Raw genomic sequence first — 18,443 nt, 5'->3', positions numbered from 1 at the left:
CGTATTACCCAACAAATTTCTGCCTCCTCCTTCTTCATTTTTATTTTCTACTTATATATGAAAAAGCATCTGTAGCTTACTAAAACATTGCTTTTGAAAGCTGATTTAGTGCTGTCACATAACTGGGCATAAAGGAAAGAATGTCCCCATATTACATCTTCCTAACAAATTATACTTAATAAACTGAAGCTTTTATGGGGGTTTCTGTTTTGTTTATTTGGTTTTTACAAATTAGAAAACATTCTGTCAGTGGTGTTTTCCTAGACTGTCTGGATAGCTTGATCTTATTCCCACAACCGAAATGCAAATACAGAAAAAATCACAGAGACAAGCATAAATATAAAGGATATATAAAAACATATATGGATAAACAGCATATGAAGCATTAATGCAATCTCATTTTAGTTATCAGCCTTTAGGCTTTGTCAGGTGATCACCTATTCTCTTATGGCTGCAGGTGCACACACAGTAAAGATTACCACTTCCAGAGTGCTGCCCACCACCATCTTTCTGCCAAAGAGGACCATCTTTTAAACCTGTCAAACTGTATCATTCCATTGTGTGGGTCAAGAAAGCTGATTAATCAGTGTAAAATCAACTACCTTCTTTGACTGACACTTATCAGTAGTGGCACACAAGTGCACCACAGGAAAGCAGTCTTGTGTGAACAACTGCAGCCCAAGGATAGTAAATGTCCATGCCTTAGATGTTCTGAACACTTCATGGTCTGTAGAAGACATTCATGCTCTTAAATAGGTTAGGTGTCTGAAGTCAGACATTATAAATATCTCTCAAAAGACCTAGTTCTACATGTGTTTCACTCATCAAAGAAAGACTACACAATGGGTGAAAAATGGACCTTGCACAAGGAAAAGCCCAAGGATAAAACACACCAGATTTTTCCAAATAGGTGACTAATTTATTTGTAGAAGAAGTTACCTATTGATCCAGGCACTCTGGCCTAGTCAATCTAGAGTGTGATTAGGTATGGTCACACATAACTGTATCAGTGTTTTTACTTCTATCTGGTCCAAAAATTTTTTGAAAGACAAAATTATGTCAACTTCATATAGCACACTGAATTAGGGAGAAAATATGAAAGAAAAAAAGAAGTGAAATAAACTTCTTTGCTGTAACCTTCACTAATTCAAACCACCAGTTGCCAGACAAGATATTAAGACCTCACAGAAACCAGACAAATCTTTCTTTCCTAACTCACAAGGATTCCTTCCTGGCAGAGTTCCAGCAGGGTCTAAAGCTATGTTTCTGTGGCTGCCGGAAACATCCAGGAGACAGTGAAGTGGCCTTGTTTATGGCAAGGATGGTATAAATAGAAGAGCTGAAGCCTCTTTCTCTCACCATTCCCCTCCAGTTCTATTACCACAGTACTTTAAAATCATCAAAGTTGTGCAACAATCCATTTCATCCTTTCTGCTCTAATTAGGCAATTCTACATGTCTGTCTTGATAGGTGGGACTTACTGAAGCACTTAATCAGTTTCTGGAGGGGCATCATAGTGCCAATCCAAATGCTTATTTAAACAGAGCTGTGCTGCCAAATCCAGCATATTCTGCAGCAGCATGGAAACAACAGAATCTGTGAGACACAGATTGCCTCACACACTTTTTTTGAGCAGCCTTCAGTGTGAAGGAGCACTTGTCCTGTATTCATCCTGTGTAAGCTTAACAGGTCTAGAGATTAAAACATGGAAAGCATTTTACATTACTGGGCTTTCCTGACAAATAAAACGATTAGAGCAATTCCAGCACAAGACCTTCCTGAAACTGTGCTAACAAGGCTTTGAATCTTAAAAACTGCATTTAAATCAAACGATTCATTTGCAAACCCATCACATACAGCACACACGTAGTAGGTGGGGATCATTTCATTGAAATTAGAAAGCAAATGTCTCTATACATGAGAGGTCATCAGTTGTTGTACATTAAAATCTTTTCACTGTTAGGCATAATTAAAATACTCTAACAGTGGTTTCAGTAATTTAAACATTGCAGTATTGTTGTAATATTTTTCTAGGCTTCAAGAGTTCACAATTGTTTGGTCCAATCAAATCTGGGAACACTGGAGAAGTTATCACCCATCAAGGTAATTACTTTCAAGTTGAAATAATTACTCCATCAATGTTAATGGTCTTTCAACTTCAATAAAGCACTCACCTGCCGATAATCACAGCTAACCTCTTGCTCTCATGCAATTCCCTCTCTATTTAGCAGGTTATATTACAGCCGTTAGAGTGGTCACTTGTCCTGAACAGCTGCTGAATTTCACTTTGATCGTCTGTGAACCATAAAAAAATTAGTCATCTGTGTATGATTTCCCCTAACCCATAAGCCCTTGCAGAGCTAAGGAGATGATCTTTTGGCTGCATTAGGGCACTGCTGAGCAGCCATCTTGTTTCTGGTGGTGGCCACTTTCCACTGCCTAACTGCAGCACAGTAGCCTAATTAACTTTTGCCCTCCACTGCCATTTACAGCTTTCACTCATTGCTAAGTAGTACATCTTCTGAATTTATGGCATGTGCAGGGATTCCTCCACTTACACTCATCCTCTTTTCTTAGGGTGCACTCCATTTCCCAGGCATCTGCAATAGGCATGTATAAAAAAGTTTCACTGGTCCCTCTCCTTATCATATTTTTTTCTTGTGGTTACAATCTTCATTACTTCTATGAGAAAGTTGCCATGTACAGCACTGCATACTGCATTACTGAATAGTCTGTACAAGGAAGTTAATAACTATGTGGTATCTCATCTTTAATGCTGCCAAATGTTCACAGGTCTATATGAGGAAACTGAAGTGAAGGTCTATACAGGAATGCATTATGTATTTTTAAATGTAATTAATAGAAATAAACTATCTGTAAAATCTTGCACAGAAGACACAAATAGATGGCAGTACTGGCCACTCAAAAATATTTCTGATATATTATTTTTGATACGGACTTTTTCAACAACTCCTTTCAACTATACTTAAATTTCTGACTCAGTTTATTTGATATGTAAATCTTGTCTGCTTATAACAACACAATCATGTTAGCCAAAGCCTCATCCTCCTACCAAAGTCTTTATTACTGCTATTCTGCAATATGTCTACAGATTTCCCTGTCACAGCACCTGCCAAGAGAAGCTTGGCCAGTGCAGTTATATACCATCTCCCTGAATAATGCAAGGGGAGCCAATATGTGTTCTCAACTGTTAGCACAGCTGCATCCAAACCAGAGGCTTTGCTGGGGCAGTGATAGCAGCTAAGAGACATGTTCATTTTTTTCAGGCCAAGCTGGCATGGTTATGCCAAAAAAAACCCTTTAAGGATAAGCTTGGCCTGAGAGTCTCACATTGCAAAACACATTGTGAGAAGACCTGTGCACAGGTGCAGGATTTCCCAGGAATAAGCCATATAATGCTTATACCTATCTCTTGCATCCTCTAACAAGCACATTGCACTTTGATCTACACTTGGCTGAGGTGAATTTAACACACTGAGACCTTGATTCTACATAATAATAATAATAATTGGGGAGCACTGTGCATAGCAGGCAGTTTTCCTTCTTAACCCTCACCTCTGGATGCTTTTCTTTCTTCTAGTGTTTTCTAACAGCTACATAGTTTTATGTTTTTTTATTCATCTTCCTGGCTTTGAATTCTCCTGCTCCCAATAAATAACCAAACACTTGATATAATTGTCATGGGAAAAATAGCCATTATACACCCACATGTGTCTATGAAGGAATGTCCAAGCCTACCCACAGTTCCACCTCACTGCAACATTTGGAATACAGCAGTTAAAGAGCTGTGATGCTTAGATGGTATTTGGCAGGCACTCATTGGCTTTATAATGAAATCAGCTCTGGGTTCTGTGTTCACAAGCTTAAGTCCTAAGTTCACAAGAGTGAGAAGCTTGCTTTGACAATCTAGTCACTTTATGCAGATTTCTGTAAATGAGAACCTGCTGCCAATCCATTCCTCTATAAACACATCTGTCTCATGTTAATGCTGTCAAGACACTAAAATGATTCCTGCTTCAAGGGGTTAAAATGAACTGCAAAGACACTGTAGGAGAGACTTGTGCTGCTGTAACCAGTCTTGACTTGACTTTGCTCTGCAAATAAACCAGAATGTCAGTTTAACTCGCTGTCACCTAACATCTGTCACTACACTCCTGGCCAAACAAGCTAAGGAAATGGGTGACACTGCTCTTTAACTGTGAAGCATCAAAATGGCTCACGTGTATGTCACTTGTTTCTAACAGTGCAGGACACCCTCCTTTCATTTCAGGGGTAGCAGGTTTTGCTCTGAGAACTGAGTTCTCATTTTTATCTCCACAGGCAGTGTAAAATTTCAAGGGGTCAGTGATAGGGTACCAGACAGCCATACCTTTGAGATATTAACTCGAATACATATTAATGGGGAGTAAATAGCTGAATTTGGGGAAGGTATAGTGGATAAGTCTGTTAAATTGTTTTAAAACCCAGAAGATGCTTCTCATTTAGCTCTGGAATGAATAGAAATGAATCTGTCATATAAGAACAGTCTGCAGGGGCATTAGCAAAAGCTTATTTTGTATCCTGCAGTGTCACAAGGATTGTATTTCTTCACTAACTTTTGGTCAAGCTTTATGTCCTGGAGCAGGCAACCAGGGTGCAACTGAAAAGTGTAAGGGTGGGATCAGCCACCGTGATTCTAGCGCTGCTTTTTTTCCTGGAATAATCTAATGGGATAAGAATGGAGTCTAACAGATTAAGTAAAGGACCAAACTCATTGCTTTCTTAATACTTTAAGTCTTACTTGTAACATGGAAGCTTGTGAGAGAGAATGACTAATGGCATATCCCACGAGGGAGCTCCAATAGAGATGCTTTAGAAGATTAAATGATTTAGCCTAGTACCCATGAAGGCTATATTTTAAAGGGGCAGAAGTTTAATCATTGGAATACTAGTTCCTCCAATAAAATTACATTTTAATTAAAGTATCTCATTCGCAAAGTTAAAGTTAAGAGTATATCAGCAATTTCATGATAAAATTCTATTTTTAAGCATTTATAAATTTGAAAGTTGATGTCCAGGTTTTTGCCTGCTGGGATAATTGACCTAACCTCCTGCAGATATCTTTGATAACAGGACTCCATGCACTTTATGTCAATATCTTTGATTCAAACCTTTAGCTGTTCTGCTATATTCAGAACGGGTAGGATTCAGATCTCAGGCCCTTGTTATAAATCAGCAACAATTTTACTCAGTTAATGCAGCTGCAACAGCTTAAAGTGAGTGCAGCCGATAGGGGAGATGGAGGATGTGCAAAAATATTTTCCCCCAAAGGGTAGTATAATATTATAAATAAAAACGGGTAGCAAGTACCATAATTGACCCATGTTCAAGACAAAGGACTGTAGAAAAACCATGCAAACCAGCTTTGCTGCAATACTAGTAGAACAGCTATACATATGCTGCCAGAATATCATTTTGATTCAGGATTGTGTTTGGGGAAAATAAAAGATTTTGGAGCCAGGAAAATACTAATTCAGTAAATAATAGCTTGTTAATCTAAAAGGCTTTTAACTGATGCTGTTAAAGAAACACACTGTAGCAACATTATTTAAAATACCATTTTGGTAGGTTTTATTGCCCACAGTACAACCATCTTGGACATTTTCTGTTGTTGTTGGCATGCTTAGAAGACATCGCAATGCATGACCAACCAGGTCAGTTCTGATGCTCAGTAACACATTGCATGCTGCTGAAGCAGAGTAGTAGGAGAAGCCTTGCTTTTTCACTAGTGTTAAAATCTTAGTTGCATCATCACAATTATGATGGTAATTTTTCTTAAAATAAGGTAAGGGAGCTAAGTACCAAAATGCCACTGAACTTTATAATCCCAATCTTCTTTTTTTTTAAGCCTGGCACATTGTGCAATGTGAATGCAACTGCTTCAGAAGGCAAAACTGTATATTATTTCTATGACTCAGTTCAGGATCTGTTCTCCTTTTCAGAAAAAAATATATTTCAAACTTAATCCATTTAGGAAGTTAGACACAAAACTGCTCTGAAACCCTATGATCAAGGGTATGTAAGATTACAAAGCTGGAAATTTCTACCGTGTCAGGTAGAGATTTGTCCGAGGAAGTTACTCAATGGTTACTACAGGATATTCCAGGGAAAACTTTTCTGGATCCTACTTGAATTGTCAACCACATACTTCAAAATTGGGAGAATAAAGAACTTAGGGGATTTCTGGTGTCGGTCAATACTAACATGGACTATAAAGATAATTTAGGGAAAATTCTAGGTTTATGAACTTGAGGTGACGCTGCTGAGGAAACCAAAGTTTATTATAATCCCCTTAAACTTTTAAAATTTATTTTCAGAAGACAACCAAGTACACCAGCTGTCCTAATATATCAGAGTTCAGTCCAACTATCTATAAGCTGTCTTTCTATAGAAAGACTAGAATATATAGGGGGAGGAGCCGTGGTAAATGCACAAAAGACAACCATTTCTGTCACTGTTAACACAATGTTGTTAGTCACAAAACAATGCCCTTTCCAAAATTTTTCCCTTCACATACTGAATAGAAACAGGAAAAGAAAGGGAAGGGAAAGACAGATCAGCAGTGCAAAGTAACATTCTAGTATAAGTATGTGAGTTGGAAATAAAAGTGGAACTGCTTTTATTACTGATGAATTATGAGTTGAACATGCAAATGGGTTGCATATATGAACTATGTAATTACTAATTCATTCATTCACTTTATTATTCCAACTGAAATAAAAAATAGAATTCTATACAAGGAGGAGTAATATTGCTGTTCTTTGTGCAGATCCTGTGAAACTATTTTGTCAGTCAGACAAAAATTTCAGGATAGTATTTTCAGAGCAAGGCTGGTAAATGCATGTGCTTAATTCCTCCAGACAAGACACATCCATGCTTTTGAGTAATCTACTTGCCTCTACCAGAAATCCAATATTAACATGAAATGTTTCAGTCTGCATTGGGCCAAACACAAAACTTAAACCAACAAAACAACAGGTAATTGGAAACCCCACTTTTCTAACCAGTATTAAGGGAGATTTAAATATGCAAAAGATATCAAAGCAGAGTAAAAACATCTTAAAACTGGTTTTGTGGTCCAGTTCTTACCATTACAGTGAATGCTGTGACAGCTGGGGTGCTAAATGTCGGGTCACTGTGTTTTTCTTGATAGACCACTCGGTACAGAGATATGACACCATTGGGGGAGACTGGCTGGGTCCAGTTCAACCGCACCGAGTAAGCACTTGTGGCTTGTGCCCAAGGGGCTCCCATGCCCCATGGGGAAGCCTCCAGAGTCTGGGTTGAAGCCCACAGGCTGTCCACAGACCCCACGGAATTCTGACATCTGGCACGGTACTCATAGAGAGTGAAAGGCTGGAGAGCATCGGATGCATCAATGAATTCCAAAGCTCCTTCAGTCCAGATGAACAAAAGCAGCTCTTCTTGACTGCCTACAGGACGTCTGGAATTAAATCAAAAGCAGCATGTTTAAAATAGAAAATAGCTTTAGCAGTCCCACAGTAGTTGATCCTAAAGTTCCAAGTTCAACTTGTATCTCAGAAAAATACAGAAATTATTTCTGTACCTTACACACACACAAGGAACTGACTATCTTTGCGTCTTAAAAGCATTTCCCTGAACTTTTCTTAGGTGCTGAGTAGGGAAGAAGAGATTTTTGAGGTAATCAATTATTCTCCTTTATCTAGAAGAATACTACAAAACATGGCAAACAAGTGTGCTGTCACAGTCCAAGGCAGCAGAGCAGCAACACAACAGCATGTTGTCCTTCTAGGATAGATCACACCACAAATGAGACTTTCAGAACTTAGAGCAGGAAATTTTAAATCTATCTGTAGTTGCTGAGCAATACTTGATTTGCAATGTGGGTGCAAGTTTTCACCATTTCTGAAAATCAATCTGTTTACAGAGGTACTCACCTCAGAATCAAGAAAACTTGTAAACAGTTTACTGGAGAAAAAGGTTACCTAGTAAATAAGGGATAAATATTCTATCATGCCCTCAAAACTAAAGCTGTGCACTTTCAAAATCTGATTTGCTCACACTAAATATCCCATTTTTTCTTGTGAATTGAGTAAGTAATCCCTTGTGCATGAACTTAGCTGAATTTGCAGCTCCACCACCAAACTCATTAAAATATCACACATAGTGTTTTCTGTAATCAACAACATATCTTTTCAAACACTGTTTTTGTTTAAAAATGCAAACCTAAGCTATATGAAGAAAATTCACTTTATTGGTTTTTGGCCCAATGGGTTTTTCTTTTTGCACATATGTACATATATGCATATATATATATGTATACATAAACAAACACTTATGTGTGTGTGTGTATATATATATATGTATGTATGTATGTATGTATGTATATATAATGTATATACAGCATTACTATTGCAGATATGCTTGCCTTGGAACAGTGGTATTCTGAGTGCCAGAGATCACAGATGATCCTCAGTCCCTTTGTAATACAGCCCCTTCTTCTATATAATTTACAACAGTTTTAATAAGCTGAGTACTCCTCTTCAAAACAGAGTTATCAAATCAATTCTTTCAACTTGGCATAAAAATGTTTGTGTGAAATTAAGTTGGTTACATTTAAACACTGTGATAAATCTCAGTGATGGCTGGGCTGTACTGCACATGAATTTAAGTATTTCCCCTACTCTTCGCAGGAACCTTGGCTTTTGCAGAACATAAAAGCATTTTCACCCTCCATGCCAACAACAAAAGCCCAAATTACATTATCTGCCACTTTTATTGCAAGTAGGGCAAATTTGCAGAAGTAAAATTGGTTTGTCTGGCTACCGGGTGTCATCATGACTAAACACACACACAGAAGCTGAAGAACATTTCTTTGACAAGAGAAAATCTGTTTCAAAGAATGGATTTTATCTTGTTAGGTCAAACCATGAATTAATATAAAAATAAAAAAGCATTGATTTTTTGAAACTGATAATTTTAGCTGCTTGTAATAATATATTTCCAGGCATTAACATGCAAATATGAAGAACATAATGAATGCAAGTGTGTACACAGCTGTTTATTCATCCTTTGTGTATATGCATATATAAGGCAGGAACGAAGATATTTTCTCATACAAAACTAAATGAGTTTTGCTAAATTTTGAGATAAGCAGATTATATGGACAATGTTTAGTTTACAAGGGTTAAAGTGCGGTATTTTTTTTTAAAGAAGAGTTTTGAGGTACAATATCTCTATCATAGTGAAAAAGGCACATTGTAAGGTATGTCGATACTGAAGGTTTGTTGGCTGAAGCAGGCAAAGACTGGCAGATAGAAGAAGTGGGAAAGATTCCCTACAAATTCTCAGTCTCTCTATAAAAGTCAAGGTCCAAAATTTCCCATTGTCTCCAAAATTCTGGCAATGCTTTTTTATACAATTGCCCGTGCTCTATTTTAATGGCAATTTAAGCCTTCTGCAGAACTTTCCCTTGGATGCTGTTCACTGAGGTAATGCAAGACATATAATTTTGAAAGGTGAATCATTACTATGTCTTTCTTCTGCACCTAAAAATATAGTCATTTCTCTGTGTACCAAAAACACGTCTAAAAAAATCTCTGTAAATAAGGGAAAACAGAGTACATTTTAATGTAAGAAAGTCACATTTAATGTGTCTTGCTGACCAAACAGTATAGGACTCAAATGAATACATAAATTTGTGTTTTATAAATATTCTAAACTCTGTGATAAACAGTTTTTTTCACACTGAATGATCAAATATGCCACCAACTGTAAGCTGATTCACAGGCAAAGCTGTACAATGTAGCCTGGTTAAGTATTTAGATCTTATTACTGCTGAATATTTAATGAATGAAACTTATGGTTAGGTAAATGGTTCCATCTGTAGTGCTAAAAACCAGAATAACTTCATGTATGAATAAACTTTGAACAGAAGTGGTTGAACAATCTGTAATCATTTCAATCGTTTTAAGATTTAAGATTCATCTGCTCATTTAACTGGAAGTATTTCTTGTGTACAATGAGCTGCAAAGGAGAATAACATTTCCAAGAGCTGGAAGCTGTCTCTTAATCTGCATAGTCTGATTTGCTGCTTACATTCATTTTGAAGATGTTCAGATAGTTATTTTTATAAGGGCGAATTCTCCCTGCCCCAGTGCCAATCTGAGGCAGATGACATAAGAAGGAGGATATAATCTCCTTTGTGACAGATAACTCCAGAGCTGTGCTGCAGCAGCGCCGACTGCAGCGCTCACCCCTCGGCTTCCCTGTGTGCGCGGAGATGGCGAATCCCTGAGGTCTTGAGGGTCAAACCAGAATTATTCTTCACATGTTTACCTTTCACCATACAACTAAATTACATATTTTAGCAGTGCCTGCTGCTTTCCTTACCAGAGTTGTAGAGAGTTATTTTTAGGAACACTGAGAAGCCTTGGGGTAAAACTCAAACAATCAGGGAATCACACTGTCAAATGTGGGGGAACAATGCAACATTAGCAATGCTCCCCCTCTGCAGCTTCACAATTGTTTAATTAAACAAAGAAACCTCACTTACATTTGTATTCAATAAACCTACACTAATGCAGCTTTCATGATTTGGGGTAATTTTTTTTTAAAACATGATTTCTGATTAAAAAAAAAAAGGAACAGAAGGAATTTGAAGTTATTGCATGTAATACACTAGTTTAGATTGGGTATTAGATCTATTACAGGTATAAATAAAAGCCTTCAGGAATTCTTGTATTCAATGACATGACCATCCATAGGGATTCCTACATTAAACCATCCAGTAACATATGTTCCTTGGAAGCTGTCTTGGGTACAACTCATGGTTAAGGGTATACGGTTAAGCAATGAATTAATCATAAAGAGTCAGTCTGGAAGCCTCTCCACTGCAAGTCACGACAGCCACTGAGACATGTCTTCTGTCTTAAATTGCCTCTTGATTTTTCTACTACATTTTCACCAACAGGACTGCTCAGCTAACAAGAGCTACATTTCAATCTCACAAATATATACTAAATAATACAGTCTTATTGGGCAAGACATAGACAGTTTGACAGAAAAATTCAGACAATCCCTTAAGGAAGTTACCAACCAAAATACTTCTAATTTTTCAGGCAATATGTCTGTAAGGGCCATCTCATGTGCCTCCTACATAGTGCATCCTGTTAATCAATAGAGAGCAGTTCCATTAGTTCATGTGACCTATACCTTACTAAAATGCAGCAACAAATAGATATAATCTATTTTCATAATATTATTACTTTTTTCAGAGTAGCAACTTCTGTGGTTGGCAGAGCGATGTTATGTCATGATGAATGGGAACAGAACTAGATTAGATGATTATACCGTGAACCAGATCTTTTCTTATTCACAAGCTCTTCTAAGTTGTGGTCCTTGCTAGAAAATTTTAACAGCCTCAGATCAATGTTTAAAGCCCCTTTATGAATATAAAAACCAAAAAAAACCCATGATCTCTTTGATCATAAAATAACATTTTAATTTTTTTGGTTTCTAGCAAAATGGTTGCAAACTTGGGAGTAGTTTTATGATGCTAGAGGAAAGCACGAGTCCTGCTACTTTAATGCAGAGATCTGCATACACAGTAGGTGCCCAAGCATTCCAGGTTTGAGTTAAATGAATTTATTTTGGTGGGGATGCAGTAAGGAAGAGGCACATACTAAAGAAGAAATTACATTCCATAACCTCCCATAGAAATACTGCAGTGTTGCTGCTATAACAATGTAAGGCTACAAAATGTGTGGCTACAAAATGAAAAAGAACTATGTGCTTACATCCCATTTCTGATTTTTTTCCAGCTATCTGAGAAAGATTTGATATTGTTGTTGTCTAAGCACATTTAAACTTCAGCTGAAATAACTGCCAAGTGATTCATGCCTATGTAGGTGAATATACCGATTGTATCTGGAGCCCCAGTGCGCCATTTTCATTTCACTTTAAATAAAAAACAAAATGTATCTATGTCAGTCAGTGCCCTTCTGCTGTACTCAGAGGTATCAAACAGGCTACAATTATGATTGTGAAGTGATTGTGTCACATTGGAGGAAGGTTTATTGCTTTTGAGTCAGCTAGGCAGTAACACATTCTGTTTCATATTACTCTTTATATCATTGTTTGGCTGTGACTAGAATAATCAAATGCCATCAAATGCTGTCAAATTCAATTTACAGTATTTTTCACTGAAGCAGGCTTTCTGCATTATATTTCCTGTTTTCCCTTTCTATGGTTGCCATGGAATAGCAGGGGTAATCATCAGCTTTATTTACAAAACCAACAGAGTGAAGACATGTCTTGGGCTATAACATACACTTTATTCCTCTTTATGAAGGGAAGGGACTTGCGTATTTTGATCAGACAATTAAAAAAAGGCAAACAAAAGGGTATTTCAAGACAGCAGGAATTTTTAGAGACCACTAACATCTTTAAGGCAAAAGTGAATTTATATTAATTATCACTGAGGATTCCAAAAGGTAATTGGATTTCTGGTCTTCTCAGTCACACTTTTAATATAATAAGTCCCAAACTCTTTGTGGGAGGCTAGGATTGGCCCAGCATGTGTTTGCCACACATATTAAGAGCTGGAAAACCCAGGAACTTCAGAGTTTAAATCCCTCTCAAATATATGGCTTGAGTTTTATATTCTCTGACTTCTGAAGCCATTCAAGAAAGTCGCTTCAGCAAGCTTTTAACAAAGGGTCAACAGGCACAGAAGAGATTGGTGCTCTGCTAGTTTAATACTGCCCTGAGCCCAGCTATCTGTACAGAAAAAATCCTCACACAGGGCTTAGGAAACCCCTCGTAGGAAGTGAAAATGCATCAGTCAACAACCTACACAGGGCAATGAATACAAACACCAAGGTACATAAACAGATGCACTGTAATCACTGTCCACATTACTTACTTAGGAACATAAATTATCTTGGAAAATTGACCTGGTTTACGAACCTAGATACCTTTTTCTGCTTTTAAAAGTCTCAGAATTGGTGAATTTCTCCTACTTCCATTACAGAATTCTCAAATGTCTATCAGAGAAGATTGAAGTTTTATACCTAGTGGTCTGGGTAAGCACAGTACAATTATCTGTCCTACAAAATTTTTCAAAGATTTTTTGATCCCTTGAATTTTTAAAACATACTTTCACATGTGTTTTGTAATTTGTAGTTCAGGAAGATGATTTTTGTTTGACTTTATATTCCCAACATGGCCATCCATAGATCAGCTTCTTACCTTAGCATTTGAAAAGTATTACATATTTTTTCATGTACTTCTAAACCTTTTTTCATCACCCAAAAAATCAGGGAATAAAGAAAGGAACCATTAAGTAGGACTAAGAATGAGGTGATAAGGGCATTTACCTGTAGATAAAGTAGTTGGTAATGATGCCATTTGGTTTCCTGGGTGGTGCCCATTTCACTTCTATGAGTGCAGGTCCAATTGCTTTAACAACAGGTGGGCTCAGCTCTCTGGGAGGTGCTTCAGCAGTTCTTGAATATGTTTGACCACCCACTCCACACCCACCTACAAAAACAGAAGTTTGAGATAAGAGGTTTTTCTTCAACAAAAAAATACATTAAAAGCAAATGAATGTTAAGTAAACAAGCTGCTGGTGGAAATGGTGTCTCATTTCACATAATTTCATTGTTAAATACTCATTTAAATTACCACAACTCTACCAATGAATTACTCCTGATTTTCAGTAGTGAGAGTGGGGAGTGAATTGGTTCAAAATTGTCATTTTAGAAATATTTATTTCAATAGGTTTTTTAAAATTTCCATCAAGGTCAGGGAATTTCTAATTTTTGGACTCTTCTCTCCTGTCTTTAAGATCACCACTTCTTGTTGGTGAGCAGTTACAGAACCGACTCCGTTCTGTACATCCATTTTCAAAGATCTTTAAGCTGCTTGTGAAGGGTTTTTAATAAAGTGGCACATAAAATACATATTTTAAACCTCCATTTGATATATTCATAATCTGTGGGGAAGTATACACATGATATATGGAGAAATATTTAATGCTTCGTTCAGTACTAGGCTTTCTTTTTACTAGGTAAACATTTGACTCCAATATAAAAGAATTTAATCTGTTTTGCAGAGTTGAATCTACCTGGAAAATCTCTTCCAGTCATATAGATGAGTGTTTTAAATTGCCTTACCACTCTGGCATGCTTGTATTCTTATCTCATAAAGAGTGTAGGGATCCAGGCCATCGACAAAGGCAAAATGTGCGCGTCCTACTGGCTTCACCAGCAGAGTGGGACTGCTCGCATTTAGCAGGATGTTGTATTCCAAAGGCACATTGACAATGAATATCCCTGTTGTGAAACAGAGAGGAACCAGTGATTATCTGAAACACTAACAACAGTGCAGGACAACTTCAAAGAGCCATTCATCACATGCAATTTTAAATGTAAGCCCCCTCTGGAGGTTTTCCCTACTGCCTCTTTTGAAAACTACAATAATTTAAATATAAACTGAAACAGATCCATCTGCAGATTATAAGTGGAAGACAGACATTGTGGTTCTTAGGTAAGAATCAAAATTCAATTCAGTCATTGTCTGTTTTGCAATTGCTACTTCTGGGAAGACCGACCTTTTGACTTGGAACCAAGCAGCTTTTATGTATTTTGGAGGAGTAAGAGCTACTAAGCACTGCTTTTTGAATAGTCATATTCAAATAAGTGAATTGCAACCATTCAGCAAATTATGCCCTTTTAGCCCAACAGCAGTAGCTGAGTGTGGGTTCTTAGCCTGCTTCACCAGTAGAGTACAATACAATAGCTTGAGCCAAGAAACATATAATTTTAAATGATGTAAAAACAAACTGTTCAGTTTTTGTTAAAAAAACCCTCATTTTTTAATATTTGAATTCAAGTATTTACCCCATCTATTCCTATTCCCATGCCGTCAGTTCTTAAATTTCTAGTTTTCTTGAGAAGCTGAAAAACTCAGTTCCTTCAGAAGAACAAGCTAAGCCATATACCATCCCTTTAGAACAATAGGCAGATGTTCCTGGATATTCTCTTTTCCTCTTCCACATGGCATCTCTGAGGTGGCATCTCTTTTGGCTGAATGGTTGGTGGCTTTGTATGATTTTTGGTTTCCTTGGGCAATATTTTTTATTAGGAAATGGGATGTAGCCTTTTTAAATTTTGTCCACAGACTATAGACTGGACTGTGCAGACAGCAGCAATTTCATAAAACGAAAAAAATGACCAAAGAAGAATTTGTATAAAGTATGTTTCCTTCATTCTGCAGTCACAGCCTTAAGAAAGGACAAAGTACAGACTAGACAAGGTTCCTTTCTGAGATGAGTCAAGATATATCTGATTAGTAAAAGCACATTTCTCTTTCAACACAACACCTACTTTAGATGTCACTGAGATGTCTTTGTGACTGCAACAAGGATCAGATGCCTGTGAGCAGTTCTGAGACTTGTCCAGACCTTGAGAATCTTTCCATCTGTAACTTTGGAAAACAACTCAGCTTTTCCCCCTTATTACAATTTTGGTCCTTTGCTGATAAAGCATTTACATGGATACTATTACCCTGAAGCTACGAAAAGCATTTTTTTCCACAGTTGTACATCTGTTAGATGGAGGGGTTTTTTTAGCTAAGTATGTATGTGCATATATATATCTAAAAACCAGAAGTTTGCAAGAAATCAGAGATTTCAAGTTTAGTTGAGGTACTGTGAACAACTGATGTACTTTGAAAGATCAGAAAAATCTTTGAAACATCATGTTTTTACAATTCTCATAAGAAAAAGAGAATATAAAAATCCCACAGAAATAACATTCTGCTGCCTGACTTGATGCTAGACAAAGAAAATGCCACTACACTAAAAAGCTGAAAAATAGCCCTGAAGTAGAGGCATGACTTCAATCTTATTCAAATCCTCAGCTTACAGGAAGAACAAAGATGTTAGGAGCTGTTGGAAGAGGCAAAGGGAGAAGGAGAAAAAAAATGCAACAATTCCTCTGTAAAATTTTCCATCTTCAGTGTAAAAGCTACAAGAAAAATACCAAGATTTAATAATTAAGAATGGAATAACAGAAATACCACTTTTAAAATCAAGGACGATGTTACTGAGCAAACCTCTGAGAGGTGATCTTGAGGAAGACTGGTTTTGCATCAAAGAAATTTATTTTTTGCCTGATATATGGAAGATGAAATGCTCCAGAAGAGTGCACTTGAGTTTGCAGTGTAAAATTTTGCCAGTAATTAAAAATATATTGTTAAATATAAATAATAATTATTATTACTATTATTATTAGTAGTAGTATTTCCACCCAATAATTGGAGGGTCTGTAAAGTATACAACAAAATATCTGAAAGAGTTTGAAATGGTACAGAGCACACCAATAGAAGCCTTTTCTTAAATCTCTTAGTTAAGGTCCCCTTCTTCTCCAGTCCTTAAAACTGAGCAGATATCTCAGCCAGAAAAACTCATTCCTTTATGAGAATGATATAATTCATAATATAATTCATATAATTTTTGCATCTGATCAGTGCACTTATTCTAGGCAAAAATCACCAGAAACCTTTGAAATTGAAACTATACAGAATGCTTGATTTCCCAAAGAAGATTAAATACAAATAAGGACAACTGAATCCAGCCATCAGCATGCAGCAAAGGACACCTATTTCAAAATAAATGACCTATCCAACAATGTTGGACAGTGTTCAGTCTACATCAGGAATTACCAAAAAAAATACCACCTCACATCTGAAACACAAAATCTTAAAATCCTGCTAAATGTTGCACTATATTAGGAATGATACCAATAATAAATATGCTCAGGAGAAAAAATACTCTCAGGAAGTGAAAATGAAATTGTAAACAAAATCACATAGACATCCTGAAAATTTTCAATGTCCAATGGAATCCTTCTACACTTTGATCAAATTCATTGACTGCAAAGATGAAAGGATCATTTCCTAATCTGAAAAATTATAATATATACTTTTACAACACATAAACTTGTAAAAAACCCCCTTTCTTTCAGAACAGCCTTCAGCATCTGCAGCCAGTCTGAAACCACTACCTTGTGTGCTCTGATGACTGAAGGAAATGAAATGGGCATATTTGTTAAAGTCATCTGGGAAACCACACGACTTGGTTAGTTCCAGAGTTCATAAATTTATGCCAGAATAAAAGGAACCGTAAAAGCACAAGTGAACTAATTTACCCTAAATGCAAATGGCAGTTTTGTTATTTGGTGTCAAAGTTACCATGAGCACAATGACAACCTGCCATAACACATTTTCATGTTCAGTAAAGAACAAGGATTTAGTTGGTTAATATTCCCAGCAATACTCTTTTTCATAATTTACAACAACTAGATGCTGATAGGTTATTTAACATTTATGAAGTTAAGATGTAATCAGAAAAACCCTGATTATCTTTACAAATAAAAAAGTTAAATTATTCCCCTTTTTTTTCCTCTGCGACTTCATTTCACAGCAGGTGCACATTTTGCAATGGGACAAATCAATCAAATGAAACCCTGGTTTTCTGTGGGTATATTTGGATAACACTTAATGGACAATTCTGTGCAAAACTGCAAATTAGGTTTGACTCTGTGTACTTCAAAACTAGGCTAGGTCAAAAATAGAATTTGCAGCACAAGATGCTTAAGATTAGGGGTAAAAAGCCACAGACTTACAGACTGGTCACTCAAAATCTTTGAAGTTAATTGCTGAAAAATTGTTTACTATGATGTGAAATCCAATCACAATTAAAGCAAAAGAGTTTAACTTTTTTATTTATAGGAAACAAGTACTGAAACAGGAACGTCATGTCTTTTAAAGTTATATTTTAATATTTAAATTCACAAAACAAAACAATCTATTTGGCTTCCTGAGATTAACTATTTACATTGTGCTTCAAATATCCAGATGTCTCAATCTGGTTGCATCAAGTATTCCCACCAAGACTCTGAAAACAGTAACAGCTGGAGATGCTGTTTGCAAGATACAGAACTTCAGATACTGAGCTTGAAAAGCTTGTCCTACAGTGAGGTAGAGGAAACAATAATTTACTCAAAAAACCAAAATATAAGGGAATGTGACATCATCTTATCAGAAGTCCCTTTTGCTAGTCCACAAGAAACCAGGTTAGTTGGGGAAGCTGTGACAAATATGTGGTATTCAAATACCATGTTTGATCCCAAGAACAATAAAGTAAGAATCCAGACTTCACACAACTGTCATTCTAACTGATAAGCAAACCTAGAGGTGGAGAGAGTGTTACAACATGATGAAGAAGAAAATATTTGAATCCAGATGATCATTAACATATGAAGCAGGTATCCTAGGAGCAGAGGACAGGATCCTATTTTGAGCATGTCCAGCTTTCAAGTCACCACCAGCAGCAA

At 36.6% G+C, this 18,443-nt stretch overlaps 1 protein-coding gene across 1 annotated transcript in view; it reads right to left on the bottom strand.

Annotated features, from left to right (window-relative positions):
- USH2A (usherin) overlaps positions 1-18,443 on the bottom strand; it is a 370,331-nt gene that overhangs the window by 45,721 nt on the left and 306,167 nt on the right. Inside the window, exons 59-61 of the mRNA XM_005523335.2 lie at positions 14,220-14,378; positions 13,422-13,584; positions 7,150-7,504 (exon numbers count right to left, since the gene is read on the bottom strand). Coding sequence (XP_005523392.2) covers positions 7,150-7,504; positions 13,422-13,584; positions 14,220-14,378 — 677 coding nt within the window. The remainder of the gene's footprint in view (positions 1-7,149; positions 7,505-13,421; positions 13,585-14,219; positions 14,379-18,443) is intronic.

Source organism: Pseudopodoces humilis, chromosome 3 (assembly GCF_049639895.1).
Source record: "Pseudopodoces humilis isolate 2021_Gansu_Grassland_sample_001 chromosome 3, ASM4963989v1, whole genome shotgun sequence".
NCBI classification, from domain to species: domain Eukaryota; kingdom Metazoa; phylum Chordata; class Aves; order Passeriformes; family Paridae; genus Pseudopodoces; species Pseudopodoces humilis.
Note: the sequence above shows the minus strand (reverse complement) of the source record. Positions and strands in the feature narration are given on the sequence as shown.